The following is a 21,308-nucleotide window of genomic DNA, read 5'->3' as shown; positions in this document are numbered from 1 at the left end:
TTCTCTGCTTGACCATTCCTGATCTCTCCTGGAAATAAAAGTATTCTCTCTGATCTCAGAAATTCCCACATCACTTGATCTGTCTACTTTCCCTGTATTATACTATTTTTATACATGTCATGTTCCCTCCAATAGAACATAAGCTCCTCCAGAGCAGCTATTATTTCATTTTTGACTTCGAATCTTCCATTCCTGGCAAACAGCGGGTGCCTAATATGTAGAACCTCACTCCCTGTGTTCAGCAAAACAACCGAGGCACACACCCAAATTGATTTTTATTTTGCATACATAGGAAACAGGACCCTATCAAAAGGTACTTTATTATTTTTTTTTTTTGCTAAAAATAGAAAGAAAAAAAAAACAGAAATCATCAAAAGTTTTGCAGAGAAAAAGCATGCACAAAATTTGTAAGGGACTTTGGGTTCTTCAGACTCACTAAGTAGGGACTAAATGACTTCACCACTGTTAAAAGATGAAAAGGTGGGTAGAATCCACCAACATTAACAGAGGAAACAAGAATTGCAGGAAAACTTCACCAGAAGTTGAATTTCAAGATACAGTATCAGAGTTCACTGTAACTGGGTTCTACCCCATATTTCTGGGAAAACTTTTTTCTTGCAATATAGAATATAGAAAATTGTAGATCACCATCAATCTTCTAGTATCTTAGGACCCTTGCCTCATGTTTTCCCTCCCTCCCAAAGCTTCCCTTATGGTCATAACCGGTTTTGATTACTATTCAGCTGAACTGTGGATCTGGAGTCAACTGAAAACATTGCTTCTTTGTTCAAAATATGTGTATAAATATTAATATGCATATGTCTGTATCTATATGCATTTCTGAATATTTGTACATGTAACCAGGAAAAAAGTAGACATTTCGCCCCAAAGATTGGTTCCTTAGGCAGGAACCTCATGTAGTCCTTTTTTTCATAGACAGGATATAAGTCTGGGGGCAGCTTAGAGAGGGTCTGGAAACCTGAAGCAGCTCAAGTTGGCTATGATTTGCAGGACAAATTTCATCTCCATCCATTGGGGTTTTCTTCTCTTTGTTAGCATGTCTGTGTCAAAATAGAATTCCCTAAAGCACTCTGATTCCAAAAGTAGACTTTGCTTTAGATACATATGAGTCCCTTCAAAACACAATGCTGCATATAGAACTTCCCATATGTCAGGATTCTTAATCTGGGGGAGGGGTACAATGTAAATTTGGGTGGGAAAAATTATATTATCACTAACTTCTTACTGAAAAGTCACTATTAAATTGTGAATTAAAAAAAAACCAATTATTCTTGAGAGGGGGGTCCATGACAAAAAAAAAATTTAGAAACTCCAATACCAAAGAGAGATGGATACAGGAAGCTGAGTTAATTTTGCTAAGATTCAAAAAAAAAAAAAAATCAAACATCAAAAACTTGTTTCAAAAGGTATTTTACATGTATAAGGAAAAAATACCTGATGGTTGGGATGGGCAGTCTGGGACTAAGATCAGGTCAACATCTGGGTTGAATGAAAAATCAAAAGCCTAAATAGAGACATTTTGTTTGAGGACTGGACTTGGAGAGCAGGACCTAGAAAGGTGAATGTTTATTACCCAGAGTCACATTTTTGAAGCATATTCTGAGACTGAATTAAATCACATGTGAACTACCTCAGGCTTCACACTGACTTAACTATAGGAGAAAATAAAATCCTTAGAGATTTCGTGCTTTTCAGAACTCCACCTGTACTCTCAGGATTGTCATCTCTTTCCCAGTTAAAACTCCTCTATTTGAGAGCCTCAGAAACTATACCTGAGATCCCTAAGAAGGTGTTTGCCTCTGAGCTAAATAAGTGCTATCTCCAAGACTCCTAGGTGGGTCTCTGCATGGCTGATTGACTGTTCATACTTGGGGGCCAGAGTTGTGATGATAGGGTGGTCACAGGCTCCCAGGAAAATTAATGTAAGAAATAGAAATGTTTGGCCCTCAGTTAGAGTTCGCTCAAGATTAGCAATGACAAGACAGAGATGGGAGTTTTCTCAAGAAATGTTCCTACCTTGTGGAATTTGATTATTTGCTTTCAAAAGCCATATAAAACACTATGGGACCCACTTCTTTGCAGAAATGGCAGACGGAGTGTGGAATACTACATAAAAAAAAAACCAGACTTTTTTCAATGTTGGTTAGTTTTCCTTCTATTCTTTGTTATAAAGGATAGCTCTTGTGGGGGGGGGGGGGAGAGGTTATTGGGAAATGTAGGTGATATAAAAGCAAAAGCTATCAATAAAAATCATTTTTAAAAACATTAGGGGGTCATTTTTTACAATTTCAGAGAATACCCTTTATTAATTGCCTCTGAACCCGAAAGTGATCAGTTAGCAGATGATCAGTTTCTACCCAAAGGCCAATCAGAGAACAGCAACGCCTCCAAGATGGAAACAGGGGGAGCTTTGGGCACAGGGACGGGGCATGGGATAGCGACACAAGATTAGTCTGAAGAGATCTCCCTCTCCCTCCAATCCGGAGTCCTAGGGAAGGGCTACAAGGTCGCGTTGTATCATCACAAGGAAACAGTCTAATTCGCCCTAGGTGAAGGGAAGCTGGTTTCCCAAAGACATTTTTTGCGCCCGTGGCTGAGCGCTAGAGACGCTTTTGTAGGGATTCCCAAATCCCTCAGTGATTTCTGGAGAACCTCGGGCTACGAGCGGGCGGCTGATTTCATTCTGATCTCGACCCTACATGAAAAATGACCTCAGGCTCTGTAGTCTCCTTCCACTTCTAGAATGAAATGTTTGGGGGGTTAATGTAGGTGAAGCGATGGACGTCCTCCTCTTCCTCTTCCTGCTCTCGTAAGAAAAAGCACGAACACATCTCATCTCTTCCCCCCGAGGATGGGCCAAAGGCAGAGCCGAGGGGAACCTGAGCGTCCCTGGGGCCGGGCATCTTTCTGTCCAGCAGAACAAAGCTTGTCATGGAAATGCCGGCCCCTTCTTTTTAGTTGTTTCCTCGCTACCTTTAAAATCGAGACCCGCCCCCCCTCCCAGACCCTCCCACACCGGGGCTAGCTTTCCCTTTAATTCTGGGCTTCCTCCTCCCCCGGACAACCGAGTGGGGCCGCCCCAAGAGCAGGGGCTCCGACAGACCCCCAAACAGCCACCACACTCAGCCCGGGAAACAAAGAGAAACAATAAATAAACAGGAAACACGAACACACACAATGCGACTTTAAAAGAGAGGTCTCCATAAAACCCTCGGAAGGGACATTGTGCTTGCTTTGAAGACATCAAAGGGAAACGGACCCACAGGCAGCCCATAAGATCATTCCTCGAGACTAACATTGATGGGACGGGGAGGGCAGAAGGACTAGAGGCCCCCTCCCCCGGCTCCCAAGGACTCCCCCATGCTGCCTTCCTCCTATAGCGTCGAATCTCCTGACCTTCCATCGCCACTACTTGGAGGACTTCACCACCTGTTCATAGGGGGGAGGTGGGGTATTGCAGTAGGATGGTGGGGGCGGGTAAACGGGAGTGCCTTGGGGGGAGTTGGGCTGCACGTGGAAAGCCATCGCCATGGGGTTCATCACAGCTCCTCCGGGGTCCGTGTAATATGGCATGCCTGGTTGCTGGGCTCCTGAAAGAAAAGGGGGAGATGACATGAGTATGGCACGAGTGAGCCTGGATTTATGGACTAACCCTTCTCTCCACCACTTACTAGCTGGGGGAAATACCCCGGGGCCACATCCTCTGTCTGTAAGACACAGGGTCCCTTCAGTTCTCTCCTTGTGCTCTGAGCCTGGCACCTTCAACAGCCACAAAGCCTTCCTTCCTACCAAAACCTCTAGCACTCCGCCTGTAATGCTGGAGAAACTGAGGCAAAGCAGAGATTCGGGTTTTTAATATTTTAATAGTGGAGAGTTTGGACTAGCCATAGCCAGCCGGCTGGACTGGACTCTTGTCTCAAAGCATCCAGCCACCAGCAAGGAATTGCAGAGACTTTTTACAGGGCTCCAGCTATCAGGGAAACAAAGGCAAGGGGTGAGGGGAAATTCCAGGAAAGGACCATAACTTAATTCTGACAGGTGGGAGTCAAGAAGATGGCTGAGCAGAAGACAGGAGTGTGAGGCAGGAGATAACCAAGCATTTCAAATAAGCCATCCGGAGTTTTATGATTCTTTGGAATGTGAGAGTGGTCAGAGGCCCCTATTCTCTCAATCCCAATGGGGCAAGGAAGGGGGGGGTCCTGTCATCGGGGGAAACTGATGCAGAACAATTCAGGGAAACTGAGGCATGGCATGCCATTACCACAGTAATTTTTTTTTAAACCAGACCTAAAGGAATCACGAAGGGGAAAATAGTGGTCCAGGAAGGTTCAGTAAGATGTGCAGAGCCACACAGTTAATGGTTAAGCCAGAAGCAGAACTCAGGACTTTTGGTTCTTAGTATGGATCCTTTTCTACCATACCATCCCTGCTTATTGTACTTGACTCCCCTTGGTGGCTGCCATATTCCAACCCAAATGGTTTCTTATATTGACATTCTAACCACTATCTTTGAACAGACTTTATTGTGGGATTGAAATGCATTCCTCAGTAACTTACTTAGTATGTATTAGTATATATTCTGTATTAGTATATATTTGCATTTTCTATTGCAAAGGGGTCCTTATCAAAATATCAATTCTCCAAGTCATCTTACACTTCTTAGTTTGTGTTTTATCTTGGTCTGGATCTGTGAAGGAAACTCCTCGTCCTGTACAAATCTAAGCCCAACTGACCCAGGGACAGTGAAAATTAAATGACTGTGTTAAATAAGTGTTTGGGGTGAACTTGAGTTTTTCCTGGCTCAGAAGGAAGGGCTGAGTGCTAGATAGTTTTTGTAGAAATTCCCAAATCCCTTGGTGATTTCTGGAGAACCTTGGGCTACAAGTAGGCGGGTGATTTCATTCTGATCTTAACCCTACAAGAAATATGACCTCAGACTCTGTGATCTCCTTCCACTTCAACTCTCAGGAAACAAAACATGAAAAATATTTGCAAATGAATTGACCGTTTTTTCTAAGGGAGTCCTCATTCAAGCATTCTTCCCCCTAAACAGAAATGTCTACCCCAGCCAATCCCCTCGCCCCTATTACTCCTTCCACTGGACTGATTATACTTAGGCACTTCAAAAGAGAACAATTTGCATATCAAAGAATTAAGAAGAGCCCTTGGGAAAATTGATGAAATCCTAAAATGTATTTTTTCCAAAAATAATCATCTTTCTAAGTCATATGTAGGAATGTGTGCTGTAATATAATTTTTGCCAGAAAATTATGCCAACCTCCCCTTCAACCCCTCAATTAACACTTAGTTCAATCTAAGGATTAGAGCATAGTTTCAATTATAACCTTAATTTTGCTAAATATAAGATAAAATAAACTTATTTTCATAATTTTTCATTTCATATTTCAAGATAAATTTCCAATTAACTCTTATATCATTTGTTATGAAATGTTGGTCCTCATTTCGAGAGAATTCACTTAAAATTGACTTTTTTTTGGTACCAATTACTTATATCTTGGTATAACAGGGAACTCTGCATCTGTATATGTATATATATTATTCACCTAATAGAATGTAAGTTTTTTTGAGGGCAGAGATAGTTTCATTTAAGTCTTTGCAGAGTCTAGTCCATGATTAATACTTACCCAATGCCTGTTGATTTATTTATTTATTTATTTTTAAAAAATAACTTTTTATTGGTAGAACGCATGCCAGGGTAATTTTTTACAGCATTATCCCTTGCATTCACTTCTGTTCCGATTTTTCCCCTCCCTCCCTCTACCCCTTCCCCCAGATGGCAAGCAATCCTTTACATGTTGAATGGGTTACAGTATATCCTAGATACAATATATGTGTGCAGAACCGAACAGTTTTCTTTTTGCACAGGGAGAATTGAATTCACAAGGTATAAATAACCCGGGAAGAAAAACAAAAATGCAAGCAGTTTATATTCATTTCCCAATGTTCTTTCTCTGGGTGTAGCTGCTTCTGTCCATCTTTGGTCAATTAAAGCTCTCTTTATCGAAGAGATCTACTTCCATCAGAATACATCCTCAAACAGTATCGTTGTTGAGGTATATAATGATCTCCTGATTCTGCTCATTTCACTTAGCATCAGTTCATGTAAGTCTCGCCAGTCCTCTCTGTATTCATCCTGCTGGTCATTTCTTACAGAACAATAATATTCCATAACGTTCATATACCACAATTTACTCAACCATTCTCCAATTGATGGACATCCTTTCATCTTCCAGCTTCTAGCCACTACGAACAGGGCTGCCACAAACATTTTAATGCCTGTTGATTTAAATTGAAAAAGGAAGGCACCTATGTTTCCTTGCTCCCTCCCACACAGTAAACCTATAATTGATTCTTAAGAGCTCTTATCTCCAAGTACAAGTAGGCTGATTGGAGGGACTTCACAATCACATTCTTTCAAATGATGGAGTTACAAACCCATCTCAATCCTGTAATTAGCTAACTTGTCCAGGAAAGGAGGTACACAAGTCATCCAGATTAGCTTCAGTTTAGAGGGAAAGAAACTATCCAATGAACAACTCTTTGGCAAGATTGGAAAGATCTCAATCTCATGAATAAAAAGAACTTGATTAGGTTTTCCTCCCTAGTCAGAAATATAATTTTTCTCCAAGGAGATGGGGATGGATTTGGGAGATGGTGTTTCCCCCTATGCAGACATCTCTTGGGCCCAAGGAAGGAAACTGGAACATTCCATCTTTTTACTTTTTACCTCTACAACTCCCCAGAGAGGACATGGTAGTTTCAGAACTGAAGGTAGATTCAGAACTGAAGGTAATCCTAATTGGATTAACTGCCATCAATAGAAAAGGGTGAGGGAAAGTCGGGGGGGGGGGGGGGGGGGGGAGAAAGGGGAGATTGGAACACAAGGTTTTGCAAGGGTTAATGTTGAAAAATTATTCATGCATATGTTTTGAAAACAAAAAAGCTTTAAAAAAAGAACTGAAGGTAATAGAGGAAATAACATTTGTTTTTCCATCCTTTCTCAAGGGATAAGGCAATATGGTATAAAGTGTTCCAGGCTTGAATTCAGAAACTTGGCTTCTTATTCTAAAAGACCAAAAACTTTTAGGCCATTTACTCCAACTTTCTCATTTTTTAAAAATGTCTTTGTTTTGTGGTTGTTGAGTCATTTTCAGTCATACCCCTACCCCAGTAGAAAAATGATGGGATTTAACCTGAGTTTAAATATCAAACTTCTGTCACTTAGTAAAGTTACTTAAATCCTCTGGCCCTCAGATTCCTCATCTGTAATCTAACATACAGTTGGAACATAATAAATGCTTCTTCCATGAATCACTGAATTAACAGACACCTGATCATGGACGCAGTCACATTTTGGGGGTGATCATGCTCTTACTGAGGCAAACAGGAAGCTCACCCTTGTGGACAAGCTGTGCCTAATTTAAGCCCCAGAGAGCTTTACAATCTAGACCTTCCTGAAGGTAGGCGCTTGTGTATACACTGCATGTTCTCATTTCTGACATGTTTTCTGCAACGTCTGACAGCACAGTAATAATGCCTTAGGTGCAAAGAATGCCCACTTTCAAGGAGCGCCAAGCATTACTTCTGTGGCGGGTCCCCTCATTTATTCTAATGCCGTCCCTCTAGGCCAAATGATCTTCCAAAGCAAAGGCATTTCGACAACGTGTCAGAATGCTCTAGGACTGACATTTCCCTAGCTCTAAATCAGCAGACTGACGAATATCTGCTATGGGTGTGGATTTATACCAGGAGTCTTAAGAAATTCAGAGAACATAAGGATGCTGAGAAACAGTTGACAAGAGCACTGGCAACAAAGCAGTGGCCCACATGGAAAGGGACCCTAAGGAGCCATCCCATAACAAAGCATCCTTCAGGGGATTTTGTAGAATTGCTTTGCAGGTTGATCTTGCATTCTTTTTGGGAAAAGAGACTTTCTACTTTCTCATAATTTTGTAGGAATTGATGGTGGATACCCCCTATCCTATACAATTGTATCTTATTTTGTAATATAACACAAGAATTCTCAAGGATATCTGAATTACTCACATCCCTTATTAACAGATGGTCCCCCACCCATCCCCTCCAATCCCCTGCCTCTTCCTAGGCTTGAAGGTCTCTGTCACTCTGTCGCTATCCTTTCCCAACTATATTCCTGCTTGAGACTACCTTTTTTTTTTTCTTCTCTTTCCTCCTTCTTTACTACAGCTTGGCTACAGTAAATTTAGACTCTGTTGCTGTTATCACTCATTCAAAATCCAGAATGTGGCCTAAAGTAATCTGCTGAAGACCCAGGACAGCTACCAGCAGCTCCCATGGAAGACCCATTTCCAGAGACCCTGGGTTCACCAATGATCCAGAGGCCCCTTTCTCCACATCTAAGTTGAGTTTGCATTTAATGGGGATATGTGATTGAATTTGTTACTAAAGAATAATATATTGGATAATGATACACAGAATACAGATATCTTGAGACAGAATTGAAGCAGATTGTGAAGATTGAAGAGTTTCCCCTTAAATTTCATGATGTTGGAGACTTTTATTTAAACATTCAGACTCACAGTATTAGGCACTTCTCCTCACCTTTTGACCAGACCTGTGATTCTATTACTACAGAGAGTTGCAAGTGGAGGAAATCCTTTTACCAACACTTTGTAATTTAGTCTTAAAGAAATGCCTACCATATTTACTAAGGGATCAGTTAATCAACTTGTGCAAGACCATTGCCAGCATATGTTGGAAAGTGGGATTTGTAGCCAAGACTTCTTGATTTCAAAGCCTGTTCCCAACTCTTCTCTATTCCAAACTGCCTCTTGTTAAGCATGTAATAAGTGTTTGTTCAATTTAAGTGAATCGAATTACTACAGAATTCTCAATTAGCCTTTGATAATAGTTGGAAGATGGATGGAATTAGAATTTAAGTGTTGACAATATGTGAAGTTGAATCAAACAAAACCTTATTATAATGACAATCTACACCATGCTACCAAAATGCTACTTTTCATCTCAACTCTTATGTTTGAGACTTAAAGCACATAAGAGAGCCAGGATCAGTAATGATCCTTTAGGATTGTTGCCATCAGCATATTCCCTGCTTTAACCTCTCTTGGCCTTATTTATAAATAGGAATTATAATAGCAACTACCTCAAAATTTTGTTATGAGAATCAAATCAGATAACATTTGTAATGTGCTTTGTAAATTTTCAAGTGTTATAGAAATGCCAGTTATAATTATTATAAATATTGATATTACTCTTATTATTTTTACTGACATTGTTGATTTACCTTCAAGTTGTTTTCTTAGTGTCACATCAATTTTAATATTTTCTCAAAAATAAGAAACATTATAAATGTTTTTCTGCTCTCAGAATCAGAAAATATTCCCTTTTTCTTGAAACTCTTGCCTCATCCCCCATGACATTTTAACTAAAAAATGTTTAGATTTGACAGAACAAGAGAATTTCTGGATTCTACCCTCTCATTCATTTTTGGAATTCTCTCCTCTAATTTAGACAAGAAGAGTAGTAAAGTTAACATGTTGCAAAGTTAACTGGAATCTAGGCATGCTGTGTATGATATCCCTTTCTATATCCCCTAAATTCCTGGAAAATACCATCTGAGGGAATGACTACAGGGAGATGATGATGAAATTCCTAGCTACAGATGGAGATGGTGTTGTTAAATTTAGTAATTTCTTTTCAAGTTTCAGGTTTGGAACATAAACAACATTTATTTGTTTCAGGAAAAGAAAGATGAGTCAACAGCTATGACCTTAATTTAGTGGGTTTCTTTTTTAGCAGGATTAGAGGTACATTAGGAAACAAAGCTACTAAACCTCTACCTAGGGAAGGAGAAAGGAGACTAAAATAAATTGAAAAGGAAGAAAAAAACTGATTGGTTTATGTTGTAAAAAAAAAAAAAGTAGACACTAACTTTTCTTCCCATCACTCCCCACATCAGTGATTATTCCTTTATCATATTCTTTGATCAGAATAAAATATTTAACTGAGAGAAGCTTCTTTTGGAAGTTTCTTCTTGCTTTTTCAAATAAAGGGAAGGAAAGTAGTAAGAGTAAGATTATGTAAGGATGACATTTTTCTTGGGGCTTTTTTGGGAGGTATTTTTCCCCCTCAGAATACTGCAGGAGACTAAGACAATATGTTACAAGCTAAAGGCAACTGGACAAAAGAAACAGTAGACGTAAGGCTTGCTGCTAGCTACTAATTGGATAGGTGATCTTGGGCAAATCACTTCTGTCACTGAGATTCTGTTTCTTTATCTGTAGAATGAAAATTAGTCAATAAATAAACATTTATTATGTTCCTACTATGTGTCAGATACAAAAAGACAGTTTCTGCCCTCAAGGAACTTACAAATGAATGGAGAAAATAACATAACAAAAACTATTTTGAAAACACTGGACTAAATGAAAACAAAGGTCCCTTTCTTTAACATTGTTTAACTCTAGTGGAGTGCTATATTAATTCAGCTACATCATGGGTTAAATTGACTTTAGTGTACTCACTCCCATTTATTATTTGAGAACTCAAAATTCATTTTCCCTGAAGAAGAATCCATCAACATACAAATGAACTTGTTAAGCTGGGAACTGTCTGTACCTAGTGCTTACTGTATCGCACTTTTAAACTCCCTCTGGACTGTTAATTTAATTCTGCTGAATTCAACATATACTTAGGTGACACCTGCTAAGTGTAAAGAATGGCAGCTAAGTCAGAGAGGGGGATAAGATAAGACCCTGGATGACAATTTGAATGTCCTTCTGTTTACGAAGCAAGAACATTCCCATTCCCTAAAGACAGACATTCAAAATCCTATAATTGTTAGACTAATCCTAGTTCCACTGATGGATTAGAAAGAGGTTTGGAATAGGGAACCAAGACACCTGGATTTTTTGTCAGGTGTGACCTCAGGGAGACAAGTCTCTTCTTTGAGTCTCAATTTCCTCCTTTATAAAATGCAGAAGCTGGGCTAGATGATCTCTAAGTTTTCCATCCAGTTTCTTTTCTATGGTTTTATGAATAATGTGAAAACTCATCAAATAATATATGAGATGCAGTGTTGTGTAATGGAAAACCAGTAAGCCTTGGGGTCCAAAGAGACATGGGCTGCAAATGGGACTTTGAGACTATAGAGAAATTCGTCCAGCCTCTCTCCTGCAGTTTCTCTTTCTCTGTGTCTCTCTCACTCACTCTCTCTCTCTGTGTCTCTCCTTCCTCCTCTCTCTCTCTCTCACTCACTCTCTCTCTCTCTCTTTCTCTCTCTCTCTCTCTCTCTCGTCTCCCCTTCCCTCCTTCCCTCCTCCCTTTTTTTTCTCTCCCTCTCTCTCTGTCTCACACACACACACAATACACACACATACACACACACACACACACACACACACACACACACACACACGAGCTACAAGTCTTGTTCTCATTTTTAAAATCTGCAATGAGTGTTTCTGTACCCAATATATTGAATAGAAACTCAGTTATATCAAGTGCTACATCTAGGATCACTATATAGAAAGAGAAAATATTCTAATACAACAAAGTAACTCCTTGGGAATCCTGTATGAAGTCCCTTAGTCTAGATAAAGAAGGAAGAGAAAGAAACTGAGTTAATGTAAACTGCCATTATCCTTACCAATAGTAAAAGATGACATTGTATTGTTTGGAGTTCATGGAATATGGGGGTTTCCAAAGGCTTGAACAAAAACTTCCTTGCTAATTCAAAGATACTTAGAATCATACACCTTAGATTTTAAACCTGGAAATTAGTAAAGGCCATTTAGTCCAATGACCTTTTATAGATGAAGAAAGCATGGACTAAATGAAAATGAAGGTCCTTTCTTTAACACTGTTTAACTCAAGTGGAGTACTACATTAATTCAGCTACATCATAGGTTAAACTGACTTTGGTGAACTGATTCCCATTTATTATTTGAGAACTTCAGAGGGTTATCCTAGCCCTTCTTTGCTTCCCAGTGAAGATCTTAAGCCCTGAGATCTTATATTTGGAGCAAGTGAGATAGTCAAAGGTAAATACTGGTGAGTCAAACATGGCAGATTTTTCAGGGCAGTCCAACCTTAAACCTTTCTTTACAACATCAGGGAGAACTTGAATTTACCCTTCTTCGGCTCTCTTCTCTTTCTTACAACATGTTTCATGGTTTTAAATAAAAGCCAAATGGACCAGAACCAGAATCTAGTACAAGTTCTATTACTTTCTAGCTGTGTGATCTTACACAAGTCATCTCCTCTCTGAGTCTCAGTTTCCTCAACTGTCAACCAGGGTGCTGAATATGAATAATCACTTGCACGAGCTCTACATGGATTCCCAAATGTAATGTTATGTGGTTACTACAAGTTTTTACACCCATCATCTTAATGATCTTCAAACATTTCTGAAAAGTTCTCTGAATAAGAGTTAGCAGTTCCATTTTCTAGATGAGAAAACTAAAACTCAGAGAGGTTAAATAATTTGCCTGAGGTCACACAGCTTGTACATGGAAGAGCTAGAATTTGTAGCCAGATCTTCCAGCTCCACGTATAAGAGCCATAACAGCATGACATCATGTTCCACCATCCCAAGGGATGTATCCTAGGGTCATGGGACCAGAAGCCGGAGAGAGCTTCAGTAATCACCTAGTCCTGTCCTTTCATTAATAAATAAGGACATCTTTTGTGAATGATCTGAAATGACCTTTGTCAAGGTCAAATGAATAAAAATTGAAAAAAACCTATAATTTGAACCCAGATCTTCTGCTTCTAACTTCATAAGACATCTATCAAGACACAATGTTCTTCATGAAGTTCTTTCTAGCTCTAAACACCTATTATTTTATTTTCTTCCTCTTGAGGATTAAAACAAAGAGTCTTCAAAATCAACATGGTATAGCAAAACAAAACAAAAATCACACAAAAAAATCCCAAAACAATAACAAACGACCACTAGATTTGAAGTCTGAAGATAAAAGTTTGCCTTTTATCTCTTCTACTTAATGGCTGGATGGCCCAGAGAAAAGTTACTTCTCTCTGAATCTTAATTGCTCATCTCTAATTTGATGCTGCCTGAGGTTTCTTCCATTCTCACATAGTAATAAACCTACAATCATATTTAGTTGATACAACTGACAACCCATGGGTTAAGTACAACAATGCAGAGTTCATTGACCCTGGGCTTTCTCAGGAAACTAGATGGATAACATGAGGGTGAGGGGGAATAACAGCAAATATTCTTTCATCTATTCCATCAGGAAAAAAGGCACTGGGGAGAATGTTTTTCAGGCCTTACTAGATACACTGATGTCTGAAAATAAAAAACAGATGCTGTCATTTGGGGTTGGATGAGAAAGAGCATCGTTATGATGTTATTGCCCATTTAGAGTCTTCTCTTTCCAAAGAACTTTTTAAAAATTGCTCCCATACTGTCAAAACTTCACCCCTGAAGCTCTGCAAATGCTCTGCACATATTAACCTGCCTTTCATCTCATGACCCATGGGTATTGTACAATTATAGGAGAAGTCTACACAAGGATACATCTGGGAAGAGAAATGAGCTAATCTGTGTGATTCTGGCTGATGGCTTGTTAATGAGACAACTCTATCTACCCATTGGCTTTGAAACAGTATTTGCACACATACATAACATTGTCAATCATACTAAAACATTATCATCAAACTCTACAGTAACTGGAAAGAATACTGGATGTTGAGTTAAAAGAATTGAGTGAATCTAGCTTTTCTACTTACTGTTTATTACTATTTCACTTCAATCATGTCTGACTTTATGAACCCATTTGGGGTTTTCTTGGCAGAGATACTAGAATGGTTTGCCATTTTCTTTTTCAGCTCATTTTTACAGGTGAAGAAACTGAGGCAAACTGGAATATGTAACTTGTCCAGAGTCATATACTAGTAAGTGTCTAGGCCAGATATGGACTCAGTAAGATGAATTCTCCTGACTCCAGGTTTAGTGCTCTATCCATTATGGCACTTCCTAGCCATCCCACTACCTGTTTGACTTTGCACTAATTATTTGCCCATTCTGGGTTCCAATCTCCTCATTTATAAAAAGTCGTTGGACTAAATGGGCTTTAATAATTTCCAGGTTTAAAATCTAAGGCATATGATTTATTCTAAGTATCTTTGAATTAGCAAGGAAGGTATTTGGGTGGCTACTAAATGATTTATATGGAAGCATGGAACTATAGACACACAGAACCATACAGCATTACACTGCTCAGGAAATAATAATGCAGTCAGTTTAGATCACAGGATTTAAAACTGGAAAGAACCTTAGAAATCCATTGGTTCTATAGAAGAGAAAAGTAAAATCCAAGAAAGTGATTCATGCAAATTAGAAAGAATATGAGATAATCAAGGAATCCAGATTATGGATAATTATGGTTATTTTTGGATTATGGTCAATTATGGATAATACAACTTGGACAAGAGTAGCAGAGGAAGTCAGATGTGAGCTGCCAGAGGTACCATGAAGGCTGTTTCACTGAGATCTATGAAAGTATTCATTTTATAATAAAGGAAACTCATCTTTGGTTGCTTCTCTTTGGGAAAGTATTTTTTCTCACATCTACATAAAACTTCAGAAGGCTGCCTCTATACCAGGGCTTCTTAAGCTTTTTCCACTCACAACCCCTTTTTGCCCAAATAAGTTTTATGTGACCCTAGATGTATGGGTATATAAAATAAGCATGCAAATCAAACACTGATGATAACCCTAATTTCATGACACCCCACATTCAGTTTTGAGACTCTAAATGGGATCAAGAAACCACAATTTAAGAAGCTGGGCTTTATATTATTCTAGTCTCGAATCTTTGGGCCAGAGAATCAGACTCATTCTGAGCATTGTTACTAGTTATCATTGATGCTACTGGTGACAGATGGCAGAGTCAGAGAAGGATTGGGCATGGCTCTGTAGCAGATAGAACTCCTTTCTGCCTCCTCCCCAAAGCAGATATATCATAAAGGACAGCATTTAGTGTAGAGCACGAGGATTAAAAGTATGGCTTGACTAGTAATGATGAACCAGAAACCTATAATTTTCTTAGATCTTAAATGAAGGCAAGGGCTAGACTAGATAGTCTGTGGGTCCCTTAAAACTCTGGATCTATGATTCTATGATCTGTGCATATTAATTCCTGCCACTTAGAGTTCTAAGAAATTCAAGTTGTCTCCTTAGTTGACTCTCGGAGGGGAAAAGTGTATCTTATTCTTTTTTCTTTCCTCACTCCAGCCATTGATCAGGGGGAAATAACATGATATTTCTTTCAATGTTTTCCCTCAGAAAGAGGCACAGAGAAACATACAGAGAGTGGGGGGGAAGAAGGAGGAAAAGACAGAGGCAGAAACAGAGAGAAAAAGAGAGAGAGAAAAGGAGAGAGAAAAGGAGAGCGAAAGATGGAGAGAGAGAGAGAGAAACAGAGAGTCAGAGAGAAAGAGAAAGACAGAGAGACAGAGAAAGAGAGAGAGTGAGCAAGAGAGTGCTCTTTTGGCAGCTTTAAATGAACAAACCTTAATATATTTTTGGTCTGATAACCAATTTCCATGGGCTAGTAATTCAATATTACTTGATAAATCCCCAGGCTTGAGAGGCCCTGTCTCATTTCTTCCAAAATCAGGAATCCCAATCTCTAACTTTCATAATTATTTCTCCATCCTCTTTTTGGAACTCTAATAGATTTTGCCTCGAGTTCTTCCTAACCAAAGAAACTGCAGGATGATGTGCACAGTGAGTTCATAGGTGATGACTAGAATTCCCAGCTGTTTCAGCAAGCCAACAGGAATCTAGCATTGCTCTACAGCGGTTGCCTGATGAAATGAAATGGACTTTGTGAAATGGAATCTGTTGGATATATGGCTTGGTGGTTAAAACTACTCATTAGATTATAGCTAAAAAATATAAAGGGCTCCTTCTTCCTTACCAGACTACTAGTAGAAAGGAACTGTTTGATTTCCATTTTGGGTTACAGGCCAAAAAGAGTCCAAAAAGAATAAGAGTAGGAGATGGATGGGTAGCAAATGAGAAATTAAGAATGACTTTTTGGATACAACATTTGGGATCTGGAAATAGGGAATCAGAAAAAGACAGAGAAGAAGCTAAATGAGCCTGGGCATCTGTGGTAAACCAATCCAGGATAACTGCTCATCCTGCCCCAATCTGCCATGGAAACAGATTACTGTATGGGAATTGGGATTTGAATATGCCACTGTTGGAGGGGATAATAGAGGTCTTTTGGTTGCTATCTAAAACTCTCAAGAAACCTTCTGACTCCACTCTCAGTGGAGTACTGTAGACTGGAAGACATTCATAGTCAAACTCTGTTCCTTCCTGAGCAAATCACCCCTGTGTGCCTCAGTTTCCTCAACTGTAAAATAAAGGACCCTGTAACAACCTGTTTAGCTTTAAGTACATGCTCCTCGGGATTCCTAGAAGAAATATCATCCAATTTCTGCTGGAAGATATTCACTAATGTGTAACTCACTACCTCTTGGGACAGCCTAAATCTATCCCTCTGCAACTTCAATTATTTCATCAACAAGCATTTGTTAGGTATTTATCACCCACTACTCTATGTTTTGTTTTTTGGGCAGTCAATCAAATGATTGTTTCTTCTACAATACCCAAAACAGCTTGGATACTTACAGAGTTCTAGAATATTAGAATTAGAAAGACTTCTCCAATATCCTCTTCACTTCTGGGATGAGGAGAAATCAAAGTGCTTTATTCAACATCACACAGAGATTTCAGGTTTTCTTTCCAAAATCCACACTTTTTCAATTGGGGAAGCTGGAGAGGATTTTCAGTTCAAGGATGAGTAGGAATAGAGAGCTAAGATTGGAAATCAAGGCTAGTCAAGTGAAGTTAACATAGTACTTAACATAATAATCTCACCTTACAATACCAAGTAACAAGACTGATTCCATGAGGCAAATGAAAGATGTTTCATTCCTCTGAACCCTTGGTGCAATCAGAAGAAATCACTAAAATGTAATGTGTGAGTCAAAGACTTGAGGACCATTTCATGTAGAGATTCAGGTTGGAAGCTAGTAGAACTCTAAAATTCCTACCAACTTCAGGGTTCTAGAAATACTCATCATCTAATTGTGGAATTATGTATAGAAGAACTGCATATGTTTAATATAGATTGGATTACTTGCCATCTAAGGGAAGGGATGGGAAAAGAAAGGAGAAAAAAAATTCGGAATATAGGTTTTGCAAGGGTGAATGCTGAAAACTATTTATGCATGTGTTTTCAAAATAAAAAGCTTTAAAAAATACTTATCAGCTGAGATTAAATAATGAGGTTTAAAAATTATTTTCTGTGTTTAAAGTGTTGATTGAGTAAGCTACACTGCTATTTGTTTTTGAGAGACATTTTGGCTTAGTGGATAAAAGTCAAAAGGCCTGAGTTCAAATCTTATGTTTTAGACACTTAGCAGCTACATGATACTGGGCAATGACTTAACCTCTCTGTGTTTCACTTTCCTCATACATAAAATGAGGGGTTTGTAACTATATACATCTATCTTTTTTTTTTTTTTCAAAAATGGCTATGATACTCAGACATACATTTTTTAAAATTCTCAGTTAGTAATGACTAATATAACTTCTCATTATTACTGAGCTTGGTTTAATGATAGTGGAAAATTCTGGATATTTATGATATATGTACAGTTAGACCCCCAAAAAACTAGTAATTGAGCTTTTAAAACGAAACCTCAGTTAATTTAGCTTCCTTTTATTGGCCATCTTCACTATCAGGCATTCATGAATACATGAAAATAATTTAATCTTTCATTTCATCCCTGAATGCTCGATGACACAAAATCTTTCTGAATTTGATGTGATACTAAGGAAGCTGAGGAAGGCCCATCTGAGAACAAGCTTTCTTTACCAGGTCGCTGTCTTCTATTAAGTATCTTCAGGAAACTCTTTGCTTTAAGGGGGCTTCAGAATCTCAGAAATGATTTATATTTAGAGACATTATTTAAAGGAATTTGGAGCAGTTGGGAGAGAAGTAGGACAAATTTCTGCCTTTAGTCCACTACATTGGGAGTGATTTATGAAAACCAGAATGGACCCAGGGAAAAAAATCAATCTCTTGGAAGCACTGATAGAGAAGGTCTAATGTAAACAGACTAGGTAGAGCACTGAACTTGTTCTAAGGAAGACCCAAGTTCAGCCCCTGTTGTGGATATTTCCTAGTTATGTGACCTTGAATAAGATATTTAACCTGGTCTCAGCTTTAGTTTGCCTGAATGTAAAATGAAGCTAATGACAGCTCTAGAGACTCATAATGAGGATCAAATAAAATAACATATGGGCAGAGTTTAGCAAGCACTAAATAAATACAAGAGATTATTATTTCCTACATACATGAAGTTAACAGGAGAAGTTTTCTTTGAAGAAAAGACAACAAATATCCTCTTCTCTATAGACATTCAATTGTTTCAGGGATACGGAGGAGAATTATTATGAAGATCTTTGGGCAATTTGTTAATCTACTTATTGGCCTTGATCATCTCTCAAAATATTTCCACTGTCAAATACAATTTCCTTGCCTTGGAATTGGGAATTTCATGGTAGATTTGTCACTGGACTTATCAATTCTTAAATAAATCAACACTAGAGACATAAGAAATCAAAGTAGCGAGAAGCAAAGGGGAGGGATATGGGGGAGGGCTCAAATGGAGCACTCTAAGATTTGCAAAATACCTACAATACCCCTGCATAGTGGATAGCGTAAGTATTATTCTGTCCAATTTACAGATGATAATGAGAAAGTTGTGGTAGTTTGTCCAGAGTCACATTGCTAGAAATATGGAGGCTTTATCACCTTCCTCTAGCTCCAGTAATTTCTTATTATGACATATTACTGACCCTAGGAGGATGAAGACCTCTGAAAGAATGACTAAATAGATTAAATACTCTCTGAGAAATTATTCATCCTCTGTTTTCAAAGAGAACCAATAACACCAGATGGTGATGTTGGATGTAAATTGGATTTAAGTGAGGAAGAGATGGGTAAAATCATCAGTCTCTCTTCCTCTCTCTGTCTCTGTCTCTCTGTTTCTCTCTGTCTGTCTCTCTGTGTATGTCTCTTTCAATCATTGGCCCTGGGATGCAGTGGATGCTTCTGCATCTTTGATGTCTTACTAGGCTCTAACCATTCCACAGCAACTATTTCAGTCCTTCCATGGCCATTCAAACAAATAGTTCTCATCTGCTCATTCCACCAGGGAAAGTCTTCTTGGGAGTAGATACGCCCCTAACTCACCTATGGATTTAAGGCCTAGGGATTACCCTCAATCTGGCTCAGCCCATCTGCTGAGAAGGTTTTACCTAGGTGTGGGCATGAGCATGCTCAGCTCCTTGGAGCCACAGGTGAGAGCTGGGTGAAGGTGGACACCTACGGGGGATAAGCAGCCCTGCAAAGGTTTAACAAGCCCTCACACCAGAGATGCTGGTCCTCCCGCAACATTTCATACACCTTTCTTTGACAAAGAGCTAAAATACAAAGCAGTATAATCCCTACCCTTAAGGAAACAGTTACTCAACCTTGTGAGCTCTCCATGATAACCGTGCTTGGAAATCACGATGAACTCTGTTACTTGATACCCATTAAGCCTTCTACAAGGGCTTTCCACACAACAAGCTTTCAGTAAATATTTGTGGATTAAACATACGATATTCACTAGACTGAAAAACTAAGACATAACATTAATAACTGTTGCTGAGATACCAAAAAGCTGGCATTTTCTCCTATGCAGCAGGGAATGGAATAGTATATCCTTACAAGGTAAAGGAGGTGCCAGGGAAAGAAATCCCTTCTCTTTACTGCATACACCATTCAGAACCTAGAAAAGGGATGGTAGCCTGATGATGTATGTTTGGGAAGGAGTCAGATTATGTTCCCTCTGGGGATTTTGTATGGTATTTTCACTTGATTCTCTCATGCTGTTATGGAAGGCTCCTGTATGGGTCCTGAAGCAAGTGTAAGGTAGAAAGAGAATTTTCTTTCTATAGCCTTAGAGGGATTGACTCAAGCAATCTGTGCCTTTGAGAAGTTTATGACTGAGTTTCAAAACCCGCTGGTTTAAAAGACCTTCTGTAAATCCAAGTTCTCTGCACACTTAGGTAAGGAAGGAGGCTTCCACTGATGTCAAATGAAAGGGGGACTCAGTCTTGATGGGTTGGGTGATTTGAGCCCCTTCCCTGCCAAGGCGATCATTGAGGGCATCATGGGATAATCAAGTTCATGCAAACATTTCAGAACATAGCTGTTTCTCATTTTCAAAATTCATCACTACTAAGGATCCCAGATTCACAACTTTACAGTTTGTTTTAGGAATTGAAAATGTCCAAATGAATATTTATAATCTGCAAATATACAATCTGTAAAAACATCTGCAAGCTCCCTGGGTTTATTTATTTAAAATATGTGCATAAGTCCCTGGGGCACAGACTGCTTTGTACTTTGATCTATTCAATAGCTTGGACACTTCCCTTGTTTAATGGAAATACATGATATTAACTCCAGTGGAAGATAATCTAAGGAAAAAAACAAACAGCCTGACTTTAAAAAAAAGCAAGCCATTTCCACTTTTAAAATCCTCTAAATTTCCATTACAAGCTTTTGTAAGAAGATGATCATCACCTCTTTCCCTACACAAATGGATCAAAGAGTTCTGACATTAAAAAAAAATCCTAGGGAAATGATTAGCACCTCATTAATATATATCAGGCCCCTCAACTTATGCATTCACTGATTCAAGAAAACTGAAAATCTTTTCTTCCCTAAACTTGCAAATAGGATTCAGTGTCAACAGACTTAGTCTCCTTCCTGGCACAAGAAATATCTAAACTGTTAAATTTGTATCATTCAGAGAGTTGGAAGTGGTCTGAGAACTTGTCTAAGATGCTACAGAAGAAGAAACTCAGGGCTACAGTGGGCATGTGACTTATCCAGGATCGTTAAGTAAGTTAGAATCAGAGCTTGGTCACCATAGGGTACCCTTGGTGATAAGAGTAGCACCTCCCTTTTACGATTGTTATAAAGATCAAAGGAAATAAAGGTTATAAAGTGTTTAGCATAGTACCCAGTACACTGTGTATATGTGGCTGTGTGTGCATAATATGTGTGTATATGATAAATATATTTATGTAAACATATACACACATGTATATATACATTCACATACATACAATTCACATGTGTATTGCACTGTATGTGTAT

The 21,308-nt window shown here is 38.8% G+C and overlaps 1 protein-coding gene across 3 annotated transcripts in view; it reads right to left on the bottom strand.

Annotated features, from left to right (window-relative positions):
• Positions 1–256: 256 nt before the first annotated feature.
• VOPP1 (VOPP1 WW domain binding protein) overlaps positions 257–21,308 on the bottom strand; it is a 177,050-nt gene continuing 155,998 nt past the window's right edge. For 2 of the 3 annotated variants that reach the window (XM_051984018.1, XM_051984031.1), the window contains one exon: positions 3,191–3,611. In XM_051984018.1, coding sequence (XP_051839978.1) covers positions 3,430–3,611 — 182 coding nt within the window. In that variant the 3' untranslated portion in view covers positions 3,191–3,429. Of the gene's footprint in view, positions 2,929–3,190; positions 3,612–21,308 lie in introns of those variants that run through there. The other variant, XM_051984023.1, reaches the window with a different exon arrangement.

This window comes from Antechinus flavipes, chromosome 1 (genome assembly GCF_016432865.1).
Source record: "Antechinus flavipes isolate AdamAnt ecotype Samford, QLD, Australia chromosome 1, AdamAnt_v2, whole genome shotgun sequence".
Lineage (NCBI taxonomy): Eukaryota > Metazoa > Chordata > Mammalia > Dasyuromorphia > Dasyuridae > Antechinus > Antechinus flavipes.
The sequence above is the reverse complement of the archived record's forward strand: the minus strand, read 5'-3'. Positions and strand labels throughout refer to the sequence as shown.